Source organism: Lindgomyces ingoldianus, assembly GCF_010093535.1.
Source record: "Lindgomyces ingoldianus strain ATCC 200398 unplaced genomic scaffold BDR25scaffold_16, whole genome shotgun sequence".
Taxonomy (NCBI): Eukaryota; Fungi; Ascomycota; class Dothideomycetes; order Pleosporales; family Lindgomycetaceae; genus Lindgomyces; species Lindgomyces ingoldianus.
Window position 1 is genome coordinate 287,853 of NW_022985177.1, and position 14,026 is coordinate 301,878.

A 14,026-nucleotide genomic window follows, 5' to 3' on the forward strand; every position below is an offset into this window, starting at 1 on the left:
CATAACTATATTAGACATGTACTAGAGTATTATTAGTGCACGTCTAACATAAATATAATATAATATAGACATAAACTTAAGCATAAACTACTTTAACACTAACTAAACCTAGAATAGGCTTAATTTATACCTAAAGTGCTTAGACTTCTAAGCTAAGTATTTAATTACTAATTTTTTTCTAAACCTTTCTATTCCTTACACAACGTCTTGTACCTACTATGATACCTCACGTAGTAATTAAACTAGACCTCTGTGAAGCTCTATAACCTTACTCGTGCACAATCGTGACAGGTCTAGTGTCTAATCTAACTTTAAATGTTACTTTATTATAATAGGCTATGCAAGCTATATTACTACTCTTAGTATATTAATAGATTTAAGTAAAGTAAAGTTATTTTTCTTTATGTACAGCTAAAAGCTAAGGCTTATAACTGTCACGGTTATGTTACAGCTATCCAACCCCTGAGTACCCCAAGGGCTTGGCACGGGGTATATAGGCTCCTCGGCCTCCGTACCTCTGCCTCCGACCCTAAGGTTTACTCTCCCTTGTTACCCCCTATCCTGCATTCCCTCTCTGTAACCTGTGTTTCCTGCTCAATACCTTCTACAATAGTTTAGAGTGTAGTAAAGGGATTATTTACTACTTAGTAAATTAAATGCCTTTTAGCGCGTTTATTTAGCTTTAGAGGCTAGCCTGTACACAGGGCTTTTATATAGATAGGCTAGGGCTGCTTGCGCAGCTAGCGGATGTTATATGTAACTGTTAACTTAGGAATGCTAAGATAACTTAAAATTTTGCTAGCGCTCACGCTGTAAAGGTGGAATTGCTATATTATATTAACAGTAGACTTAGATAGCTCTTTGCGCAAGGTTTTATTTGCTTTTGCAACTATTTAAAAAGGTGGTAATTTAATTAAGTTACAATTAATTGAAATTAAAGCATTGTAGGGTGGTCTAGGCCTCTCGCTAAAGTGGCCAATCACTTTTGGTAGGCGACTGTACACCGCCCTGAGCTCAATGTGCATTCGCGTTTACCACAGAGCGTTATCGGGAGGTTGATTACGCAAACTTGTTGTGTTGATAGGGGACGATCTGAGTTTCCGCCCTAAAATGTATTCGGTGGTTTCTTGGAACATGAATGCCACCATAGGAGCTCATATGTGCGTTTCTTTCTGGACAAGGGGCTTTCAGGAACGATTTTTGAGTGCAAGAGATGCAGGGCATTTCTTTCAACACTTCTCAAGAAAAAACAGGTAGACAGTCTGTACGGCTCAGTACGGCGGTGACTCTGGAAGAATAATCGATATCTTGATTAGGATCGAGATCATCCTGCGCCCAGAAGCGTTCGATAAATGCGCGCACCCTAAGTACGTTCGATTCGGCGAATTGGATTTGTGTAGCCTTTAGGATTCCCAAGACTATAGCTCTTCGGCGGTCGCTTCGAGCCTCACAGCCCACGATGAAGAGTGGGAATGACCGTTCGCACGTCTCTAGAGCTTGTAGGACTGTGAATGCTTCTTCCACGAGCCCTTGCAATATATGTTTCACTGTGATCGTTTTCCGTCCTGCTCGATGGAGATATATTAGACCTGCAAGCCGGTACAATTCCGCAATCTTTGGAGATTGCGGGTTAAATTCTAGGACATCGTCAGGTGATTCCACAAACTCTTGTTTTGTAAACTTGAGACGCCGTTCCAGTTTATCAAGTTCGTCAACATGAGGATCATTATCTATTTCCATCTCTAGAACGGTGTCGATTACGCTTGATATTGAGTTCAACACCTCGAGTGAACATCCTAACGTCGGCACCACCTAGATTTCGCAAGTAAGCTTCATCCTATCATCAAGATAAATAAAGACATACGCGTGTTTTGCAGGGCGAATTAAGCTCCACATAGTGGAGATTCTTCTTTCTTGCACAATCTAACATGCTCACTACTCGGCGATCAAAGTGACGCACAGCAAACTTCGAATGAACATCGTAGTAGTACACCCAGTCAAGTACTAAGGCAAGGTCGCCCTCATATGACTTATCTAAGGCATAAGTAGCGATTGTCGCCGTTTTGCAATAACAGATACTAGCGGCCCAAGCTTGGGATGCGTTGGGACTGGCGAAGCTCTGTGGTGGTATGTTAATGGCAATCGAGAGGAAATTGGGGGAGGCTATACCTCGTAAAGAGCTAGTAAGAGAACTGCAACTATACATTGTAGAGTATTTTGGATGCTTGGAGGCTGGGAAGTAGAGGTCCATACTGCAGACCTCGCCAATGACTTGTACTCTAGCGCTCGACTGTGATCTAAGAGATGCTGACTTGATAGTGCATAGACTGCATAAAGAATAGCGTTAGAAGAGGGAGAGGTGTCCGTGAAGGACATTCGAAAGACCAGATTTTGGATGGATGAATTGTTTGCTGAAGTAAGCAATCGAGCAACATTGTGCTGATCTAATTCTATCAGATGAGGCATTGAATCAGTATCAAAGGGGTCTCACAGTAAGAAAAGAGGTCTGCGTGATGGCTATCCAATGAGAAGGGTGCCCAATTAGGGTTGGGATGAAGCTTCGGGGTCAATGGTGTTCTCGTCGGCAAGGCCACTGTAGCTGGTTAAACTGGCATAAAGAAGATCAAGGAGGCTTTTCACACCAGAGTTATGCATGCTGAAGTACATATTGACATCAGATGCATAGACGTTTACGAACTCCGTTGGGTGAAGCAATGTGCACACCGATCCCTCCCGATCCGGATTGTTCGATACTAGAGCTCGTTTCCGGTCATCTTTCCGCGGCCAAGAAAGTCTTATGCCGTAGCCTAGGCATCTCCGTTTCGATCGCAGACAATTTTTGCATCCTGGAATATGCTTATCGCAGGCGATTTTCCGATCTGAGAGTTGACACAGTGAGCTAGTTCATTTTGAGACAAGAGGGCAATCCACGCTACCTTTGCACGTCCAACATCCTTTGGTAGTTGTTAATGAAAGCATGGTATCATTTGTATTGAACTTCCACGCTTCGAAGGCGAAGTTAAGATGTTAGATAATGGAATCGAGCGATGGTGGAGGAATCGCCGTCTGCATGACTAACGCGCTTGGGAACTGCACGGAAAGAGCTTACTGCCTGGTGCCAAGCCTCTGTCCACTTTGTCCACGGGTTTTCATAAAACACTCTATATTATTGCCTTTTACATTTTCATGTCGTCAATCTCATTAATTAGTTTCTCAATGCTCAGGTCTGGATTGTATCGTAGTTCTTACCTTCTCCCCTTAAGTATTGATCTTTGAAAATCCCAACACTCCCTGCAAATGTAGCTGTTTAACCATTAATAAATCGTCGAAGTGAGATATTTGGATCTACCTTGCACATTATTAGCTGACGACTCCCGTAGCCTAGCTTCCCGTTTCATAGTTCTACTGCTTTAGCAGATCATCCATGTCCCAAGAAACAAACATTCAAATCAAGGAAGTTTGTCACCCCCTCGATCTAGGAAAACGAGCCCCTCCCGAGACGGCTTTTTATCGATTTCGCCCTGTTATGCCAAGTACTAGGAACTCCAAGCATAGTAATCCTAGCTTCGAAATTGAGTCAATCACCTACGCTTGGATGAAGGAACATATGGGTCTGGTTTGTGACGGACGTCTGCATCCTTTCGATATATTCTCCAATTCCGGCAAAAGGTGTGTCGGTAGAATCCTCTATGCTAACAGTTTCAGAACAAGTTGGCTATTTCATGGTATCATGACTTGGCCATCGCATCCTTCAGAGGGCGGCAAAGGGTGTAGCACACAAGGTTTGGATTGTATCGTACATTGCTCTCCCCCTCTCCTCTACAGATCCGTAGGCTTTTCTTTCCTTCCATCGAATTCTACGCAGCTAGAGGGCAATTTCTATGATTGTAAACCAAAGGGCTCTCAGCCTTGGGCTTGGCGTCCCACGACGCTATATAAATTACATAGCTCTTCGGACACTCAGTCCACCCTATATGACTACTCTCATAACTCGTGCCCTTGCAAGGTTACAGTTATGAGCCCGGATATTGCTTCAAACATCCACTTGTACTTTAATCTACGTACGTACCTACCTGAACCTATTGAAGGATCGCCTATCCACCCTATCCATTAGCTCTATATCGTCAATATCGTCGTCCAACATATCCTCAAGAACCTCAATGGTACCTATGAAGGTTATCCTCAGGGATCAACCAGATTAGGAGTTTTGGATCTACGTCGTCAAACAAATGACCGAAGGGGTGATGCCTAGGCCTACATAGACCTAAACCAACCTTATCGTTTACTGCAGAAGGCTAAGAAACCAACCCGACCAATCGTCGCCCATCCCAAGAAGATGAAGCAGTACTGTTACTACTGCTCAAGCTGCTCCAACAGCTCTACAACAAGCTCAGTATGCCGCATATCTAGCTGAATATACCATGGAGATCATAGAATGTTGACGATTGAAGGACAAACTGATTCGTAGGTCAAGTAGAAACTCATGTCAAAGTGTGTAATTGAGGACGGACTCATCAAATTCAGAGTCCAGCAAAGATGGTATACGCTTAGATATTTCGGGATGTCGTGAGGGTCGTTGGAGAGGAATTTGATGAGAAAGGATCTAAGCCCAAGCAAACCTTGGGTGTTGGTGATATTCCAGATGGACGCCACGCACGGATCACCACTGCACGTGATATCTATCGACTTCACCTATTCTGTTATATGGACGGAGATACAGGCTTTTATTTTCTTGGAATCATCCAGTTAGCTTATTTGAGTTGCCTTTGGCATGAAGTGCTGGCTTAAAAGACCGGTCTAAAGATGTTAGCTTTGTGGACAGATTATGTTGCACGTGCTCAGGCCGGACCCCACAAATCCAACGCTGACAGCCACTCACAGCTTTCCCCTATTTTTAAACAACATAAACATTCTGTAGAGAGGCGCTAGAACCATCCCGCCATCGACAAGAAGCATTAGGAAGCTATCCAAGGCGGAAAACGAGACGGCTCTGTCTCACGGCTGTTCATTGGCTGAGCGACGGCTGCCTGCTTTCGAGGAGTCAGCCTTGACGCTCGCCCCAAGTAAAGTGCAATGTTAATTGCCCCAGATTTCACCTCATCTCTCATCTCTACTATCTTCTCCTTCATGTCTTCTCCTCTACATTGACCAACTTTGTCCCTGGATGTCACTGTGGCGCGGGGGTGTCGACGTTTATGACCTCATCAACGCTATCTTCGCCTTGGATACTTTTAGGTATTTCCTTATTGTCAAGTGAATGAGCATCCACATATGTGGCACGACAACTAGTTGCAGAATCAGAATCCGCTTGTGTCAATTTTGTTGAGCGCGGTGTGAATAAGCTTTCTGCAAACCACGAATCTAGTGTATGGGCCTCGAGGGCCTGTTCCAGCTCCATTCACCAAAATTAGGTATAACGGGGAAGACTACCACCACCCGACCCGACTTTAATTCTTCGCACAGCGTGGCCGGAACCAAACTCAAGTTAACTCCACTGCGGCCAACATTTTGTCCACTTTCCCGTCCCTCCAACCTTCGCCTCAAACCCACTCCTGCGAACTCCCTGTGTGAATCTCAACATGGCGGAAAAGGTCTGTGTTATCTGCGGTGACGAAGACACCGAATATGCTCCTTTTCAACAGAGCCCTTGCGAGCACCACTGGATTTGTGGTTCTTGTCTGGAGGAGACATTCCAACTGGCATTGAGAGATGAGAAGCACTACCCTCCCCAGTGTTGCAACAACCAATCTGCGGTCTTCATGATCGACGATTATATAGACGTCTTGCCGTTCGACCTGTTCTGGAACTACAAACTCAAGGAACAAGGCGAATATAGTGTGCAATCAAGGTAAGTCAACCCAACTTTCGACAACCTCCATGGAGATTGACTGATCCTGGAAGATTCCGCGTTTACTGTGCCAACACTCAGTGCACAGAATTCCTTCGTCCAGCTACCTACAAAACGGAATCCATTACCTACGCCATTTGCGACACCTGCAAAGCGATCACATGCATCACCTGCAAATTTCTCATTGACGACGACATCGCCAAACACAAATGCGAGATTCCAGAGGCGGAAAGACAGTTCCAAATTACTGTCAAAGAGAATGGGTGGAAGGAATGCTACAGTTGTGGCAAATGGGTTGAACTGGCTGAGGCCTGTAATCACATGATGTAATTCAATATTCAATCCTCCTACATAAAGAGCATAGGCTAATTAGAGTAGATGCACATGCGGATCTAGCTTCTGCTACGTCTGCGGCAAGCCCTGGGAAGGCCAACATGAATGTCCGCAATACGGCCAGGCTAAGTACGACGACGAGGGCTACAACCAGGATGGTTTCCACAAAGATACGGGTCTGAACCGCAATGGGCGAACACGCCGCGAGCAGATGATCCAAGATGGAGCGGGGTCTGATGATGGTGATGAGTTCGATTCAGACGACGACGGCGAGTTAGACCCGGATACCCGCGCTCTCCTCGCGGCATTGAATGATGAGGATAGGGATATTGCGATCCAGATGGCCAGGTTTCAGCAGATGGAGAACGATGAAAGTGCAGGGTTGGAGGTGGATGAAGGCGACCACCAGGAGGGAAGCGAGGACGAAGATGAGGAGGAAAGCGAGGAAGACGAAGACGACGAAGACGATCTCGAACCTTTCCCTGTTCCAGAGTCTGAGTCTGGTAGCTCCGTCAATTCTACAATGACAGTCTATCCAGACTATGTCCCGTCGCCCAATCTCTCCGGTCTCTTTGATGATTTTGAAGATGGCTCCAACAACTTTATGGGTGGCTACCAAAACGGCGATAACGGCACCAATGTTATGGAGGGCATATATGAAACTGCGCTCTATACCGGCACCATGCCCGGCGCATTCCCTCTAAGCGACAATGAACAAGCATACGACGCACACCACATCGCCGCAGATTCCGAGATGAGCGATAACGAGCCGGAAGATCCGTATCGAGACTATTCGAATCTCCGCATGTACCATCCACGGAATGCCTATGATGGCGAGGACTTGTAGGTCCCTTGTCTTCGCTTTACTGCTCTGGTCTCAATATTTCCCCCTTTTCTTGTCTAAGTTTAATGAGCTGGATTGGACAGGTTTTCAGCGGCAAGGTAGGAGAATGGGTGGGATCGCCAATGCTTTTAACTAGCGGTATCAATTTTCTTGGGCTACATAGTATTTCGACAAACGGGCGAAGTTCGTAGATATGGGGCTCCCGGTTGCGCGTATGATCACGAAGGATAATAGAAATAAATACATTTCATCACCCTCTAGCCAAAATATCACACCTATTCAAATATAGCAAGTAATTCGCGGGGACATACTACATGTTTGCAACTGTCACTAAACATTATTAGGTGAATATCTGTTTTCCTCTGGACATAAGTTGAAGAGCAAGGAGCAGCTACTGAGCTTTACTCGCATTTTCTGGCACGAATGAATGCGAGGTATGGTTCATTGACAAGGTGAGTCTGACCTCAAAAGCTTGTTGCTAGAATTAAAGAGAGTGTCGAGAGAATGCAATCCTCAGTCCAAAATTTTAGACATTCTCGTGTTGGGTCTAGTTAACTATTAACATGCCTCGACACGCCATAACAGGCAAGAAAATTCTTAACCAGTAGGCGTATACATTTCCCTCTTCCACCTCTTCGCATTCCTATTCCATCCTTTACCAAAATCCACCTTTTTACTCAAAAACGTCGCTAACATACCTATTCTCCTTAACCCGATCCAGCCACTCCAAAGCAGCCTGCTCATTTCCACCTGTCTTCTCCCTCCAAATCTTCTTACACACCTCCGCCGTACTCTTGGCCAATTTACTCGCACTCCCGCAAACAAATATTTTTGCGCCAGCCTCGCCAAATAACTTCGCTAACTCCTCCCGATCCTCCCACATACGATCGGGTACGTATTTCTGATGGCCCTCTGGCCCGGCTTTAGAGAAACAGGGTCGCACACTGACGATCCCTTCGGCTTCCCACTTGCTGAGCTCGTCAGAGTAGATAAAGTCTTTTTCATAGTGTCGGCAACCGAAATATAGGATGGCGGGACCGAGCGCTTGGTTGCGTGCTTGTTTGATGATAGCGCGTTCTTGGATGAAACCGCGCATGGGCGCTATGCCTGTACCCGCTGCGGCCATGATAATAGGAGTCATGGGATCGAGAGGAAGGTGGAAGTTGGCGTTAGTTGGACGTGTGAAGCAGCGAACTTTATCGCCTGGTTCTTGAAGAGCTAGATAGGTGGAGGCGACGCCAAGGAACTGACCATGACCAGACCAAGCGCCTTCTCTGTGGACATCGTAGGTAACAGAGGCTATTAATTTCTGCACTGACCTTCCATCAGGTTTCCGTACAAAGTCAACGTTCGCTAGTGGTGATGAGGAGATGGAATATTGGCGCGGAGTGAGCGGCTTCAACATGTCGAGGTAGGTGGCAAAAGGAAGCCGCGTGCTGGGGTTGTCTTCTAGGAGGTCGAGGACGGAGAATCGTTTTGATAATACGTCTTTCTTGTATATTTCGTCTTTCACCAGTTCCAATAGTTTCGCGCGTTTTTCCTCTGGCGTTGCCTCTGCGAGGACTTGGATCTGTTTTTGGGATGCCGGAGTGCCGAGTTCGACCCTGGTCGAGATCAAATCGAAGACAGAAATAGGCTCATCAGGGCTAAGAAAGGCTTTGTTTGTTCCCGTTACAGTGATGCTGTCGTCAGGACTGATATCAAAGCGCCTTAAGACTCGCTTAGTAGTGTTAAGAGGATCTGTAGAAGATATTAGATGTGTACCTATGATGGCAGAATGTGAATACTTACTTAGGGGAAGCACGACCAGGTAGTCGCCTGACCGATAGCCGACACCCTCTGGGAGCTCAATCTCCAGATGCTTCTTTGACAGTCCAACATCGGAGCCACCGAGGTCCTTGTTGCCTTTGACGATACCATAACCAATGTCCGCACCACCGAGGTGAGTTGCGAACTTGGGCGGTGTAATCTCAGCTCTGAGCTTACCACCAATGATCTCGGCAATTGTCCCAGATGAACTTCGAAGATCTTTCCACATTACTTCAGTCCAGTCCTCCCAGGGACCCATAATGTCATATTTGACATCAACGAAACCGGTTTTTGTGAGTCTTTGAGCACCCATCTTTTCGAACAGCTCATCGATAAGCTTAGGAACACGATGGAAGGTATTAGCCCAATCGCTATTCCCGACGCTAAAGATAGCGTAATTAACACCTTCTAGAATCTTAGAAGAGGAGTTGCATTCGAGCCACTGAACAAATTTCTTTGCGTTGTCGGCGGGCTTGCCTTCATAGGAAGAGGCAATGATGATGACGGGTTGGTCTTTTGGGACAGCTTCTGTGGCAGAGTCGAGAGTCTCGACTTTAGCCTTTAACCCAAAACGTGGAGCATTGCCCTCCAATTCCTCAGCGTATGATTTGCAGGTGCCTGCCTGCGATCCATAGAGGATTGTGATACCCTTTCTTTGCTCTTTCGGAGCCTCGTTTGGAGCAGCTCCCTTTGCGCTTTGCGATTGCGCTGGCGCAGTGAAGGGTCCGCCAATAGTTGAAAGGTCTCGGCCTAACCTTCTCCGAACCTTAATCTTGAAATCTGCGGGTTTGAGAGTGAGAGAAACTTTAACATGGAACTGGTATCTGGGATCCGCCATCTCGACCTGGAACTTCTGCAGGATTAGTGCAACCACCATTACCATTTCTTGCTCCGCGAATCCGCGACCAATACAAGCCCTTGGACCATCGCCAAAAGCCTTGAACGCGTTAGGTGGCAGTGCCTCATAGCCTCCGTTCAAGAACCGTTCAGGCTTATACTCTTCCGCGTCCTCCCCCCAGATCTTAGGATCATGATGAAATGGTCGAAGATTGCAAAGGATGTGCTCTTCGGGCGTGATATCATATTTTCCAGCAAGCTTTGTTGCATGCTTTGCATGCTTAGCGATGAGACTGATTGGACCTAGGAACCGAAGCGCCTCATAGATACAGTACTTGACGTATTTAAGTTGGGAGAGGTGTTTCATCTCCAGAGGAGCATCACCAAGGACATCATCGACTTCTTTCTGCGCAGCCATGTACTTGTCTGGGTTCTTCAGGAGATGGTAGAAGAGAAAGCCTAAGGTGCCGCTCGTTGTCTCGTGGCCAGCGACCTTTATAAAGTCAGGATCGGGGTTCATAGTGGTGGGTGTGGATCACAGCCTTGGAGAGCTCACCAAGAAAGTAACCATGTTGAACCTGACGTTCTCAAGTGTCATTTTCTCGCCTGTCTCTGGGTCTTTCCCATTTAGCATTGGGTTCAGTAGGTCATTGAGCTCCGGTTGAGGGTGTGCTTGTCGATCAGCAATGATCTCATCGCAAAGTTTGTGCATAGCCGCAACATTTTCTTGGTTCGTCTTCGCCGAAAAGATGCGAAGCCTGTTTTCGATATCGAGTCTGTTTGCCCTTCTGCCACTCTCTATCAGCACATCAGTCATTTGGGTTACGAAGGGATGCGCTTCATCGGTATAAAAGTTGTTAAAGCGAAACCCAAACGCGCAAAGTCCGATCATGTCAAACGTCAACCTGATAATTGGTATCAGCATTTAACAATCCAGAGCTTGGGAGATGTGACTAACCTCGTGAAATCATCGCTGCATAGAATTTCATGATCCGGACCAAAGCGATCCCACCGTAGCAGCATCTGGGAGGCAATGTCCACCATTCCACCAAACATCTATCGAATTGTAAGCATGCTTAAGGGGGAGATCTTTCAGAACCAGAGCCCACCTTACGAATGCCCATCGGGCCAAAGACAGGCATCAAGAGCCGATGTGCGACACCCCAATTCTAATGCGAGATTAGCACATGCGTCCGCAGCTCGGCCTTAGTGGGGGCGCACATGTTCACCGGGGTAAGCTGTAAACAAGCCATCTCCGGTCAATGCTCGCACCTCCTTGAGGGCTCCATTAACTGGTTTTTCAAACCGATTCCAGTCGCACACGTCATTCACAAGTTCGTAGGATGAGACAACAATGACGGTGCGGCCAGGCAAGGAGAGTTTGAAGATTGGGCCATAGATGTCGGCTAAGCGCCAGAAGGACCCCACTGTATTTACCGGATCAATGTCTTGAATATTCCCGAAGAACCATTTGAGCGGCGGCTGAGGAATTGAGAGATATTCCTCGTGGGAGGCCATTGTGGGAGGAGACAATCGGCAAGAATTGAGGTGTACAAACGCCAGTCCTTCGGGGTTATAGAAGCAAAGAACTGTAGTATATATGACTGACTGACAGTGCCTGATGTCGATATTATTTGCAGGAAATAGACGTCATATTTATATTCAACGGAGCAAAGGGACAACCCTGTACCGGTCAATGACAGATCGACTGTGAATGTAATTGAAACTTGCATCATGCATCCCCGTGTTTGCTGATTGATCAAAGATACCTGGTGATGAATCACAGAGCATTGCGAAATACAGTCGTACGAATCCGACTTTGTCGCCCGGTGGGTGCGTGAACTGGCCGCTAAGGGATATGGGCTGAAGCTAGACCGGTGGTGCTGTATGGGTGCGGGGTCCTCGAAGAGCCACTCGAACACACAAGCCTGAGGCAATACATTGCTGAGTCAAAAGTACGTGCATGCTCCCCTGAACCTTAGTAAGGGCCGGAATAGCAGACAGATGGTAGTCAAACCTGAATTCGGGAGTTGTTGCGAGCTCGAATGCCGACGTAATCCGCGCCCCTCTTACATATAGTGTGGGATGGAAAGCGAAGATAGAATGAGAGACCAATCGTGGTGCTGAAGCGTTCCGAGGCATCATGAACGTCGGGAGGGTTGATGTTTCCGCTGGGGGACCGGAGGAGTTTTTTGATCCTCGGCCGAACCGAGCCACACCAGATGCTCGTCCGAGGCGGTGCAATGTTAACAGAAGGGAAAATTAATCGAAAAGGAAAATATGCCTCCAAATTTTCCAGGGCAAAGGAGTAAGAAAGAATAAAGATTGAAGTCAAGAGGTCCATGTGTCCCTCAGGCAGAAGGACGCCCAACTTTGTCCAGGTTGAAGCTGATTGATTGGTCGAAATGCTGAGTAAGTAATCAGCGTCCCCCTTGAATGACCTCACTGACGGGAAAGAGAGAAAACATCGCTCTGAAAGTCCTTCTGTACGCAATCCCCAATCATAGAAGACGGTTACACGTACCTCCACTGTTCGGCGAACAGCGTCTTTTTCTCCAGCAGCTTGGAGCCCCGAGCAGCCACAAGGCTAGTTCTAATGAATGGTCTTGAAAGAAACGGAAGGTGAAAATCATGGGGAAGTGCGGGAATAGTAGAGGGTGGTTTGACGGACAAGATGGATTGTTGGAGGGAGATCAACTTAGCAAGATAAATAAGACAGGATCCATGACGCTCTGCTGAGCCGTCTGTAGCACCTCGGCTGAGGTTGAGAATATTATAAAGAGGATAACTTTATGAGATACGAATCGAAAATTGAGCAGGTTAATTGCGGAGCACTTGAGGTAGACTTACGGTATGTTCGCATTTAAGATGGAATATGATCAACATCTCATTTTAGACAGCAATCGGCCGCTTTTTAATTCTTCGCTTGATTCCAACAACAGACTTGACAGATCAAGTTATCCCTGATCGTCCTCCCGTGTGGGTATAAATATACTGTAAATCCAGCAGCTGATCTGGCAGTTACACGACCGACGTCCTCTAGAACGATCCACCCAGCAGTGCCCAGGCACAGCGAAAATAAAGAGCTGAGGTTTCTACCATTCCAAGGGTTCCTCGTTTTGCCAAAAAAGCCCGGTCTTGTCATTTATGTCCTCGATAGCGAGCATAACCGGTGTCCGTGCCCCTTGATCTGGCGTCTTGTTGCCTCCACCTCTTGTCATGTCGGTTTTCACGTACCCAGGACAGCATGAATTAATCAGAACGGAACAACCCTTCGCTTTCTCTGCGAGTGCCAAGGCTCTTGTCGCGCCGATAAGGCCGGCCTTGGAAGTAGCGTACGCCGCGCTGGGGAAACCTGCTTCTTTCTCTTTCCCGGCCTCGACAGCAGAAGCGAACGTCTGCATGATCCTTGTTACATCTTCCTCGGTTTTTGAAGAGAGGAATTGGTCTCTGACTTCATCAGAATATTTATTGAGCCTGCCAACTGTGCTCGCCACATTCACTAGGCGACCGTTGGGCTTGATATTGGGAAGCAATGCATGGCAAGCTTCAAGAGTTCCATAATAATTGACTCCAAGTGTGGTTTTGACTACATTGGAATCTTGTTGCCAAATAAGTATCCAAGCGAAGGAGATAAAGAGCGATACTCACCGAAGCCTTGCATCGCAATGCCTGCGTTGTTGATGACGAAATCGACACCGCCACCATGGGCTTGCTTCAGGTATGCCGCGAACATGGAGATGCTCTTGCTGTCCGCAATGTCTAGAGAGTAATATCGAATATCCGAGAGCCCGCCGTCAGCAGACAGAGCCTTCGCCTTCTTCAACTGGGCATCTTCAAACAGATCTTTAACAGCAGCTTCTCCTCGACCTCTGTCTCGAGCGGTAAGGTAGATGAGGAGAGGGCCGTTGTTGATGGGAGATTTGGGGTATTCAAGCGCGAGCTGGCGGACTGACCGTCGTTAGGGGGGTGGCAAGGCTCAGGGAGCATTAAGAGTACCTATGGCAAGACCAATTCCCTGACACATGTTAGATCACAGTTGCTGACACATGCTATAGTCAACGATGGAACGCTCACCTTATTTGCACCAGTAACAACACCGACTCGAGTATACGACATGATGAGGGTGGTTACTTCAATCTGGCTGGCAGAAGAAGCGATCGAGGGAAGTCATGACGAACAGCAGCTTCAGTCAACGCCGATGTTGGCAAGAGAGCAATCCATTAATCATCATGGGGGAAATTCTCGGTGATAAGTTCAACTGCTCCGAGTCACGTGGAATTTTAGAAGACAAGCTTTTCTTAGCGGTTGATCGGTTTCACGCGAGGAACTAACTATTGCCCCGCCCTCTCGCG

At 47.0% G+C, this 14,026-nt stretch overlaps 4 protein-coding genes across 4 annotated transcripts; 1 reads left to right on the plus strand and 3 right to left on the minus strand.

The window, feature by feature from the left end:
- Nucleotides 1-1,239: 1,239 nt before the first annotated feature.
- Nucleotides 1,240-2,979, minus strand: BDR25DRAFT_286748 (uncharacterized protein; the record flags this gene model as incomplete). Its single annotated transcript, XM_033688272.1, has 5 exons — nucleotides 1,240-1,812; nucleotides 1,865-2,119; nucleotides 2,170-2,439; nucleotides 2,641-2,879; nucleotides 2,937-2,979. The coding sequence occupies 5 exons, from the start codon at nucleotides 2,977-2,979 to the stop codon at nucleotides 1,240-1,242; spliced, it is 1,380 nt and encodes a 459-aa protein (XP_033547478.1).
- Nucleotides 2,980-5,110: 2,131 nt separating this feature from the next.
- On the plus strand, nucleotides 5,111-7,165 carry BDR25DRAFT_303687 (uncharacterized protein). The gene is made up of 3 exons (XM_033690054.1): nucleotides 5,111-5,848; nucleotides 5,902-6,174; nucleotides 6,227-7,165. Exons 1-3 carry the CDS (start codon nucleotides 5,580-5,582, stop codon nucleotides 7,026-7,028), a joined length of 1,344 nt encoding a protein of 447 aa, XP_033547479.1. The 5' UTR covers nucleotides 5,111-5,579; the 3' UTR covers nucleotides 7,029-7,165.
- A 326-nt stretch (nucleotides 7,166-7,491) lies between these two features.
- On the minus strand, nucleotides 7,492-11,688 carry BDR25DRAFT_261723 (bifunctional P-450/NADPH-P450 reductase). The gene is made up of 7 exons (XM_033686719.1): nucleotides 11,403-11,688; nucleotides 10,893-11,355; nucleotides 10,781-10,840; nucleotides 10,630-10,727; nucleotides 10,228-10,576; nucleotides 8,817-10,164; nucleotides 7,492-8,765 (listed from the first exon to the last, which is right to left on the minus strand). The coding sequence occupies exons 2-7, from the start codon at nucleotides 11,187-11,189 to the stop codon at nucleotides 7,699-7,701; spliced, it is 3,219 nt and encodes a 1,072-aa protein (XP_033547480.1). The 5' UTR covers nucleotides 11,190-11,355; nucleotides 11,403-11,688; the 3' UTR covers nucleotides 7,492-7,698.
- Nucleotides 11,689-12,578: 890 nt separating this feature from the next.
- Nucleotides 12,579-13,879, minus strand: BDR25DRAFT_303690 (carbonyl reductase). Its single transcript, XM_033690055.1, has 4 exons — nucleotides 13,749-13,879; nucleotides 13,671-13,689; nucleotides 13,323-13,622; nucleotides 12,579-13,272 (listed from the first exon to the last, which is right to left on the minus strand). The coding sequence occupies exons 1-4, from the start codon at nucleotides 13,788-13,790 to the stop codon at nucleotides 12,767-12,769; spliced, it is 867 nt and encodes a 288-aa protein (XP_033547481.1). The 5' UTR covers nucleotides 13,791-13,879; the 3' UTR covers nucleotides 12,579-12,766.
- Between the last annotated feature and the right edge of the window lie 147 nt (nucleotides 13,880-14,026).

Excerpts from the sequence above, each read along its gene's own strand:
- BDR25DRAFT_303690 (XM_033690055.1), bottom strand. The coding sequence starts at position 13,790 with ATGTCGTATACTCGAGTCGGTGTTGTTACTGGTGCAAATAAG. Across the intron at positions 13,273-13,322 it reads CATTGCGATGCAAGGCTTCG|ATTCCAATGTAGTCAAAACC; the intron begins GTGAGTATCGCT and ends TTTGGCAACAAG.
- BDR25DRAFT_261723 (XM_033686719.1), bottom strand. The coding sequence starts at position 11,189 with ATGGCCTCCCACGAGGAATATCTCTCAATTCCTCAGCCGCCGCTCAAA. Across the intron at positions 10,728-10,780 it reads GCCCGATGGGCATTCGTAAG|ATGTTTGGTGGAATGGTGGA; the intron begins GTGGGCTCTGGT and ends ACAATTCGATAG. Across the intron at positions 10,577-10,629 it reads TGCAGCGATGATTTCACGAG|GTTGACGTTTGACATGATCG; the intron begins GTTAGTCACATC and ends ACCAATTATCAG.
- BDR25DRAFT_303687 (XM_033690054.1), top strand. The coding sequence starts at position 5,580 with ATGGCGGAAAAGGTCTGTGTTATCTGCGGTGACGAAGACACCGAATAT. Across the intron at positions 5,849-5,901 it reads GAATATAGTGTGCAATCAAG|ATTCCGCGTTTACTGTGCCA; the intron begins GTAAGTCAACCC and ends TGATCCTGGAAG. Across the intron at positions 6,175-6,226 it reads GAGGCCTGTAATCACATGAT|ATGCACATGCGGATCTAGCT; the intron begins GTAATTCAATAT and ends TAATTAGAGTAG.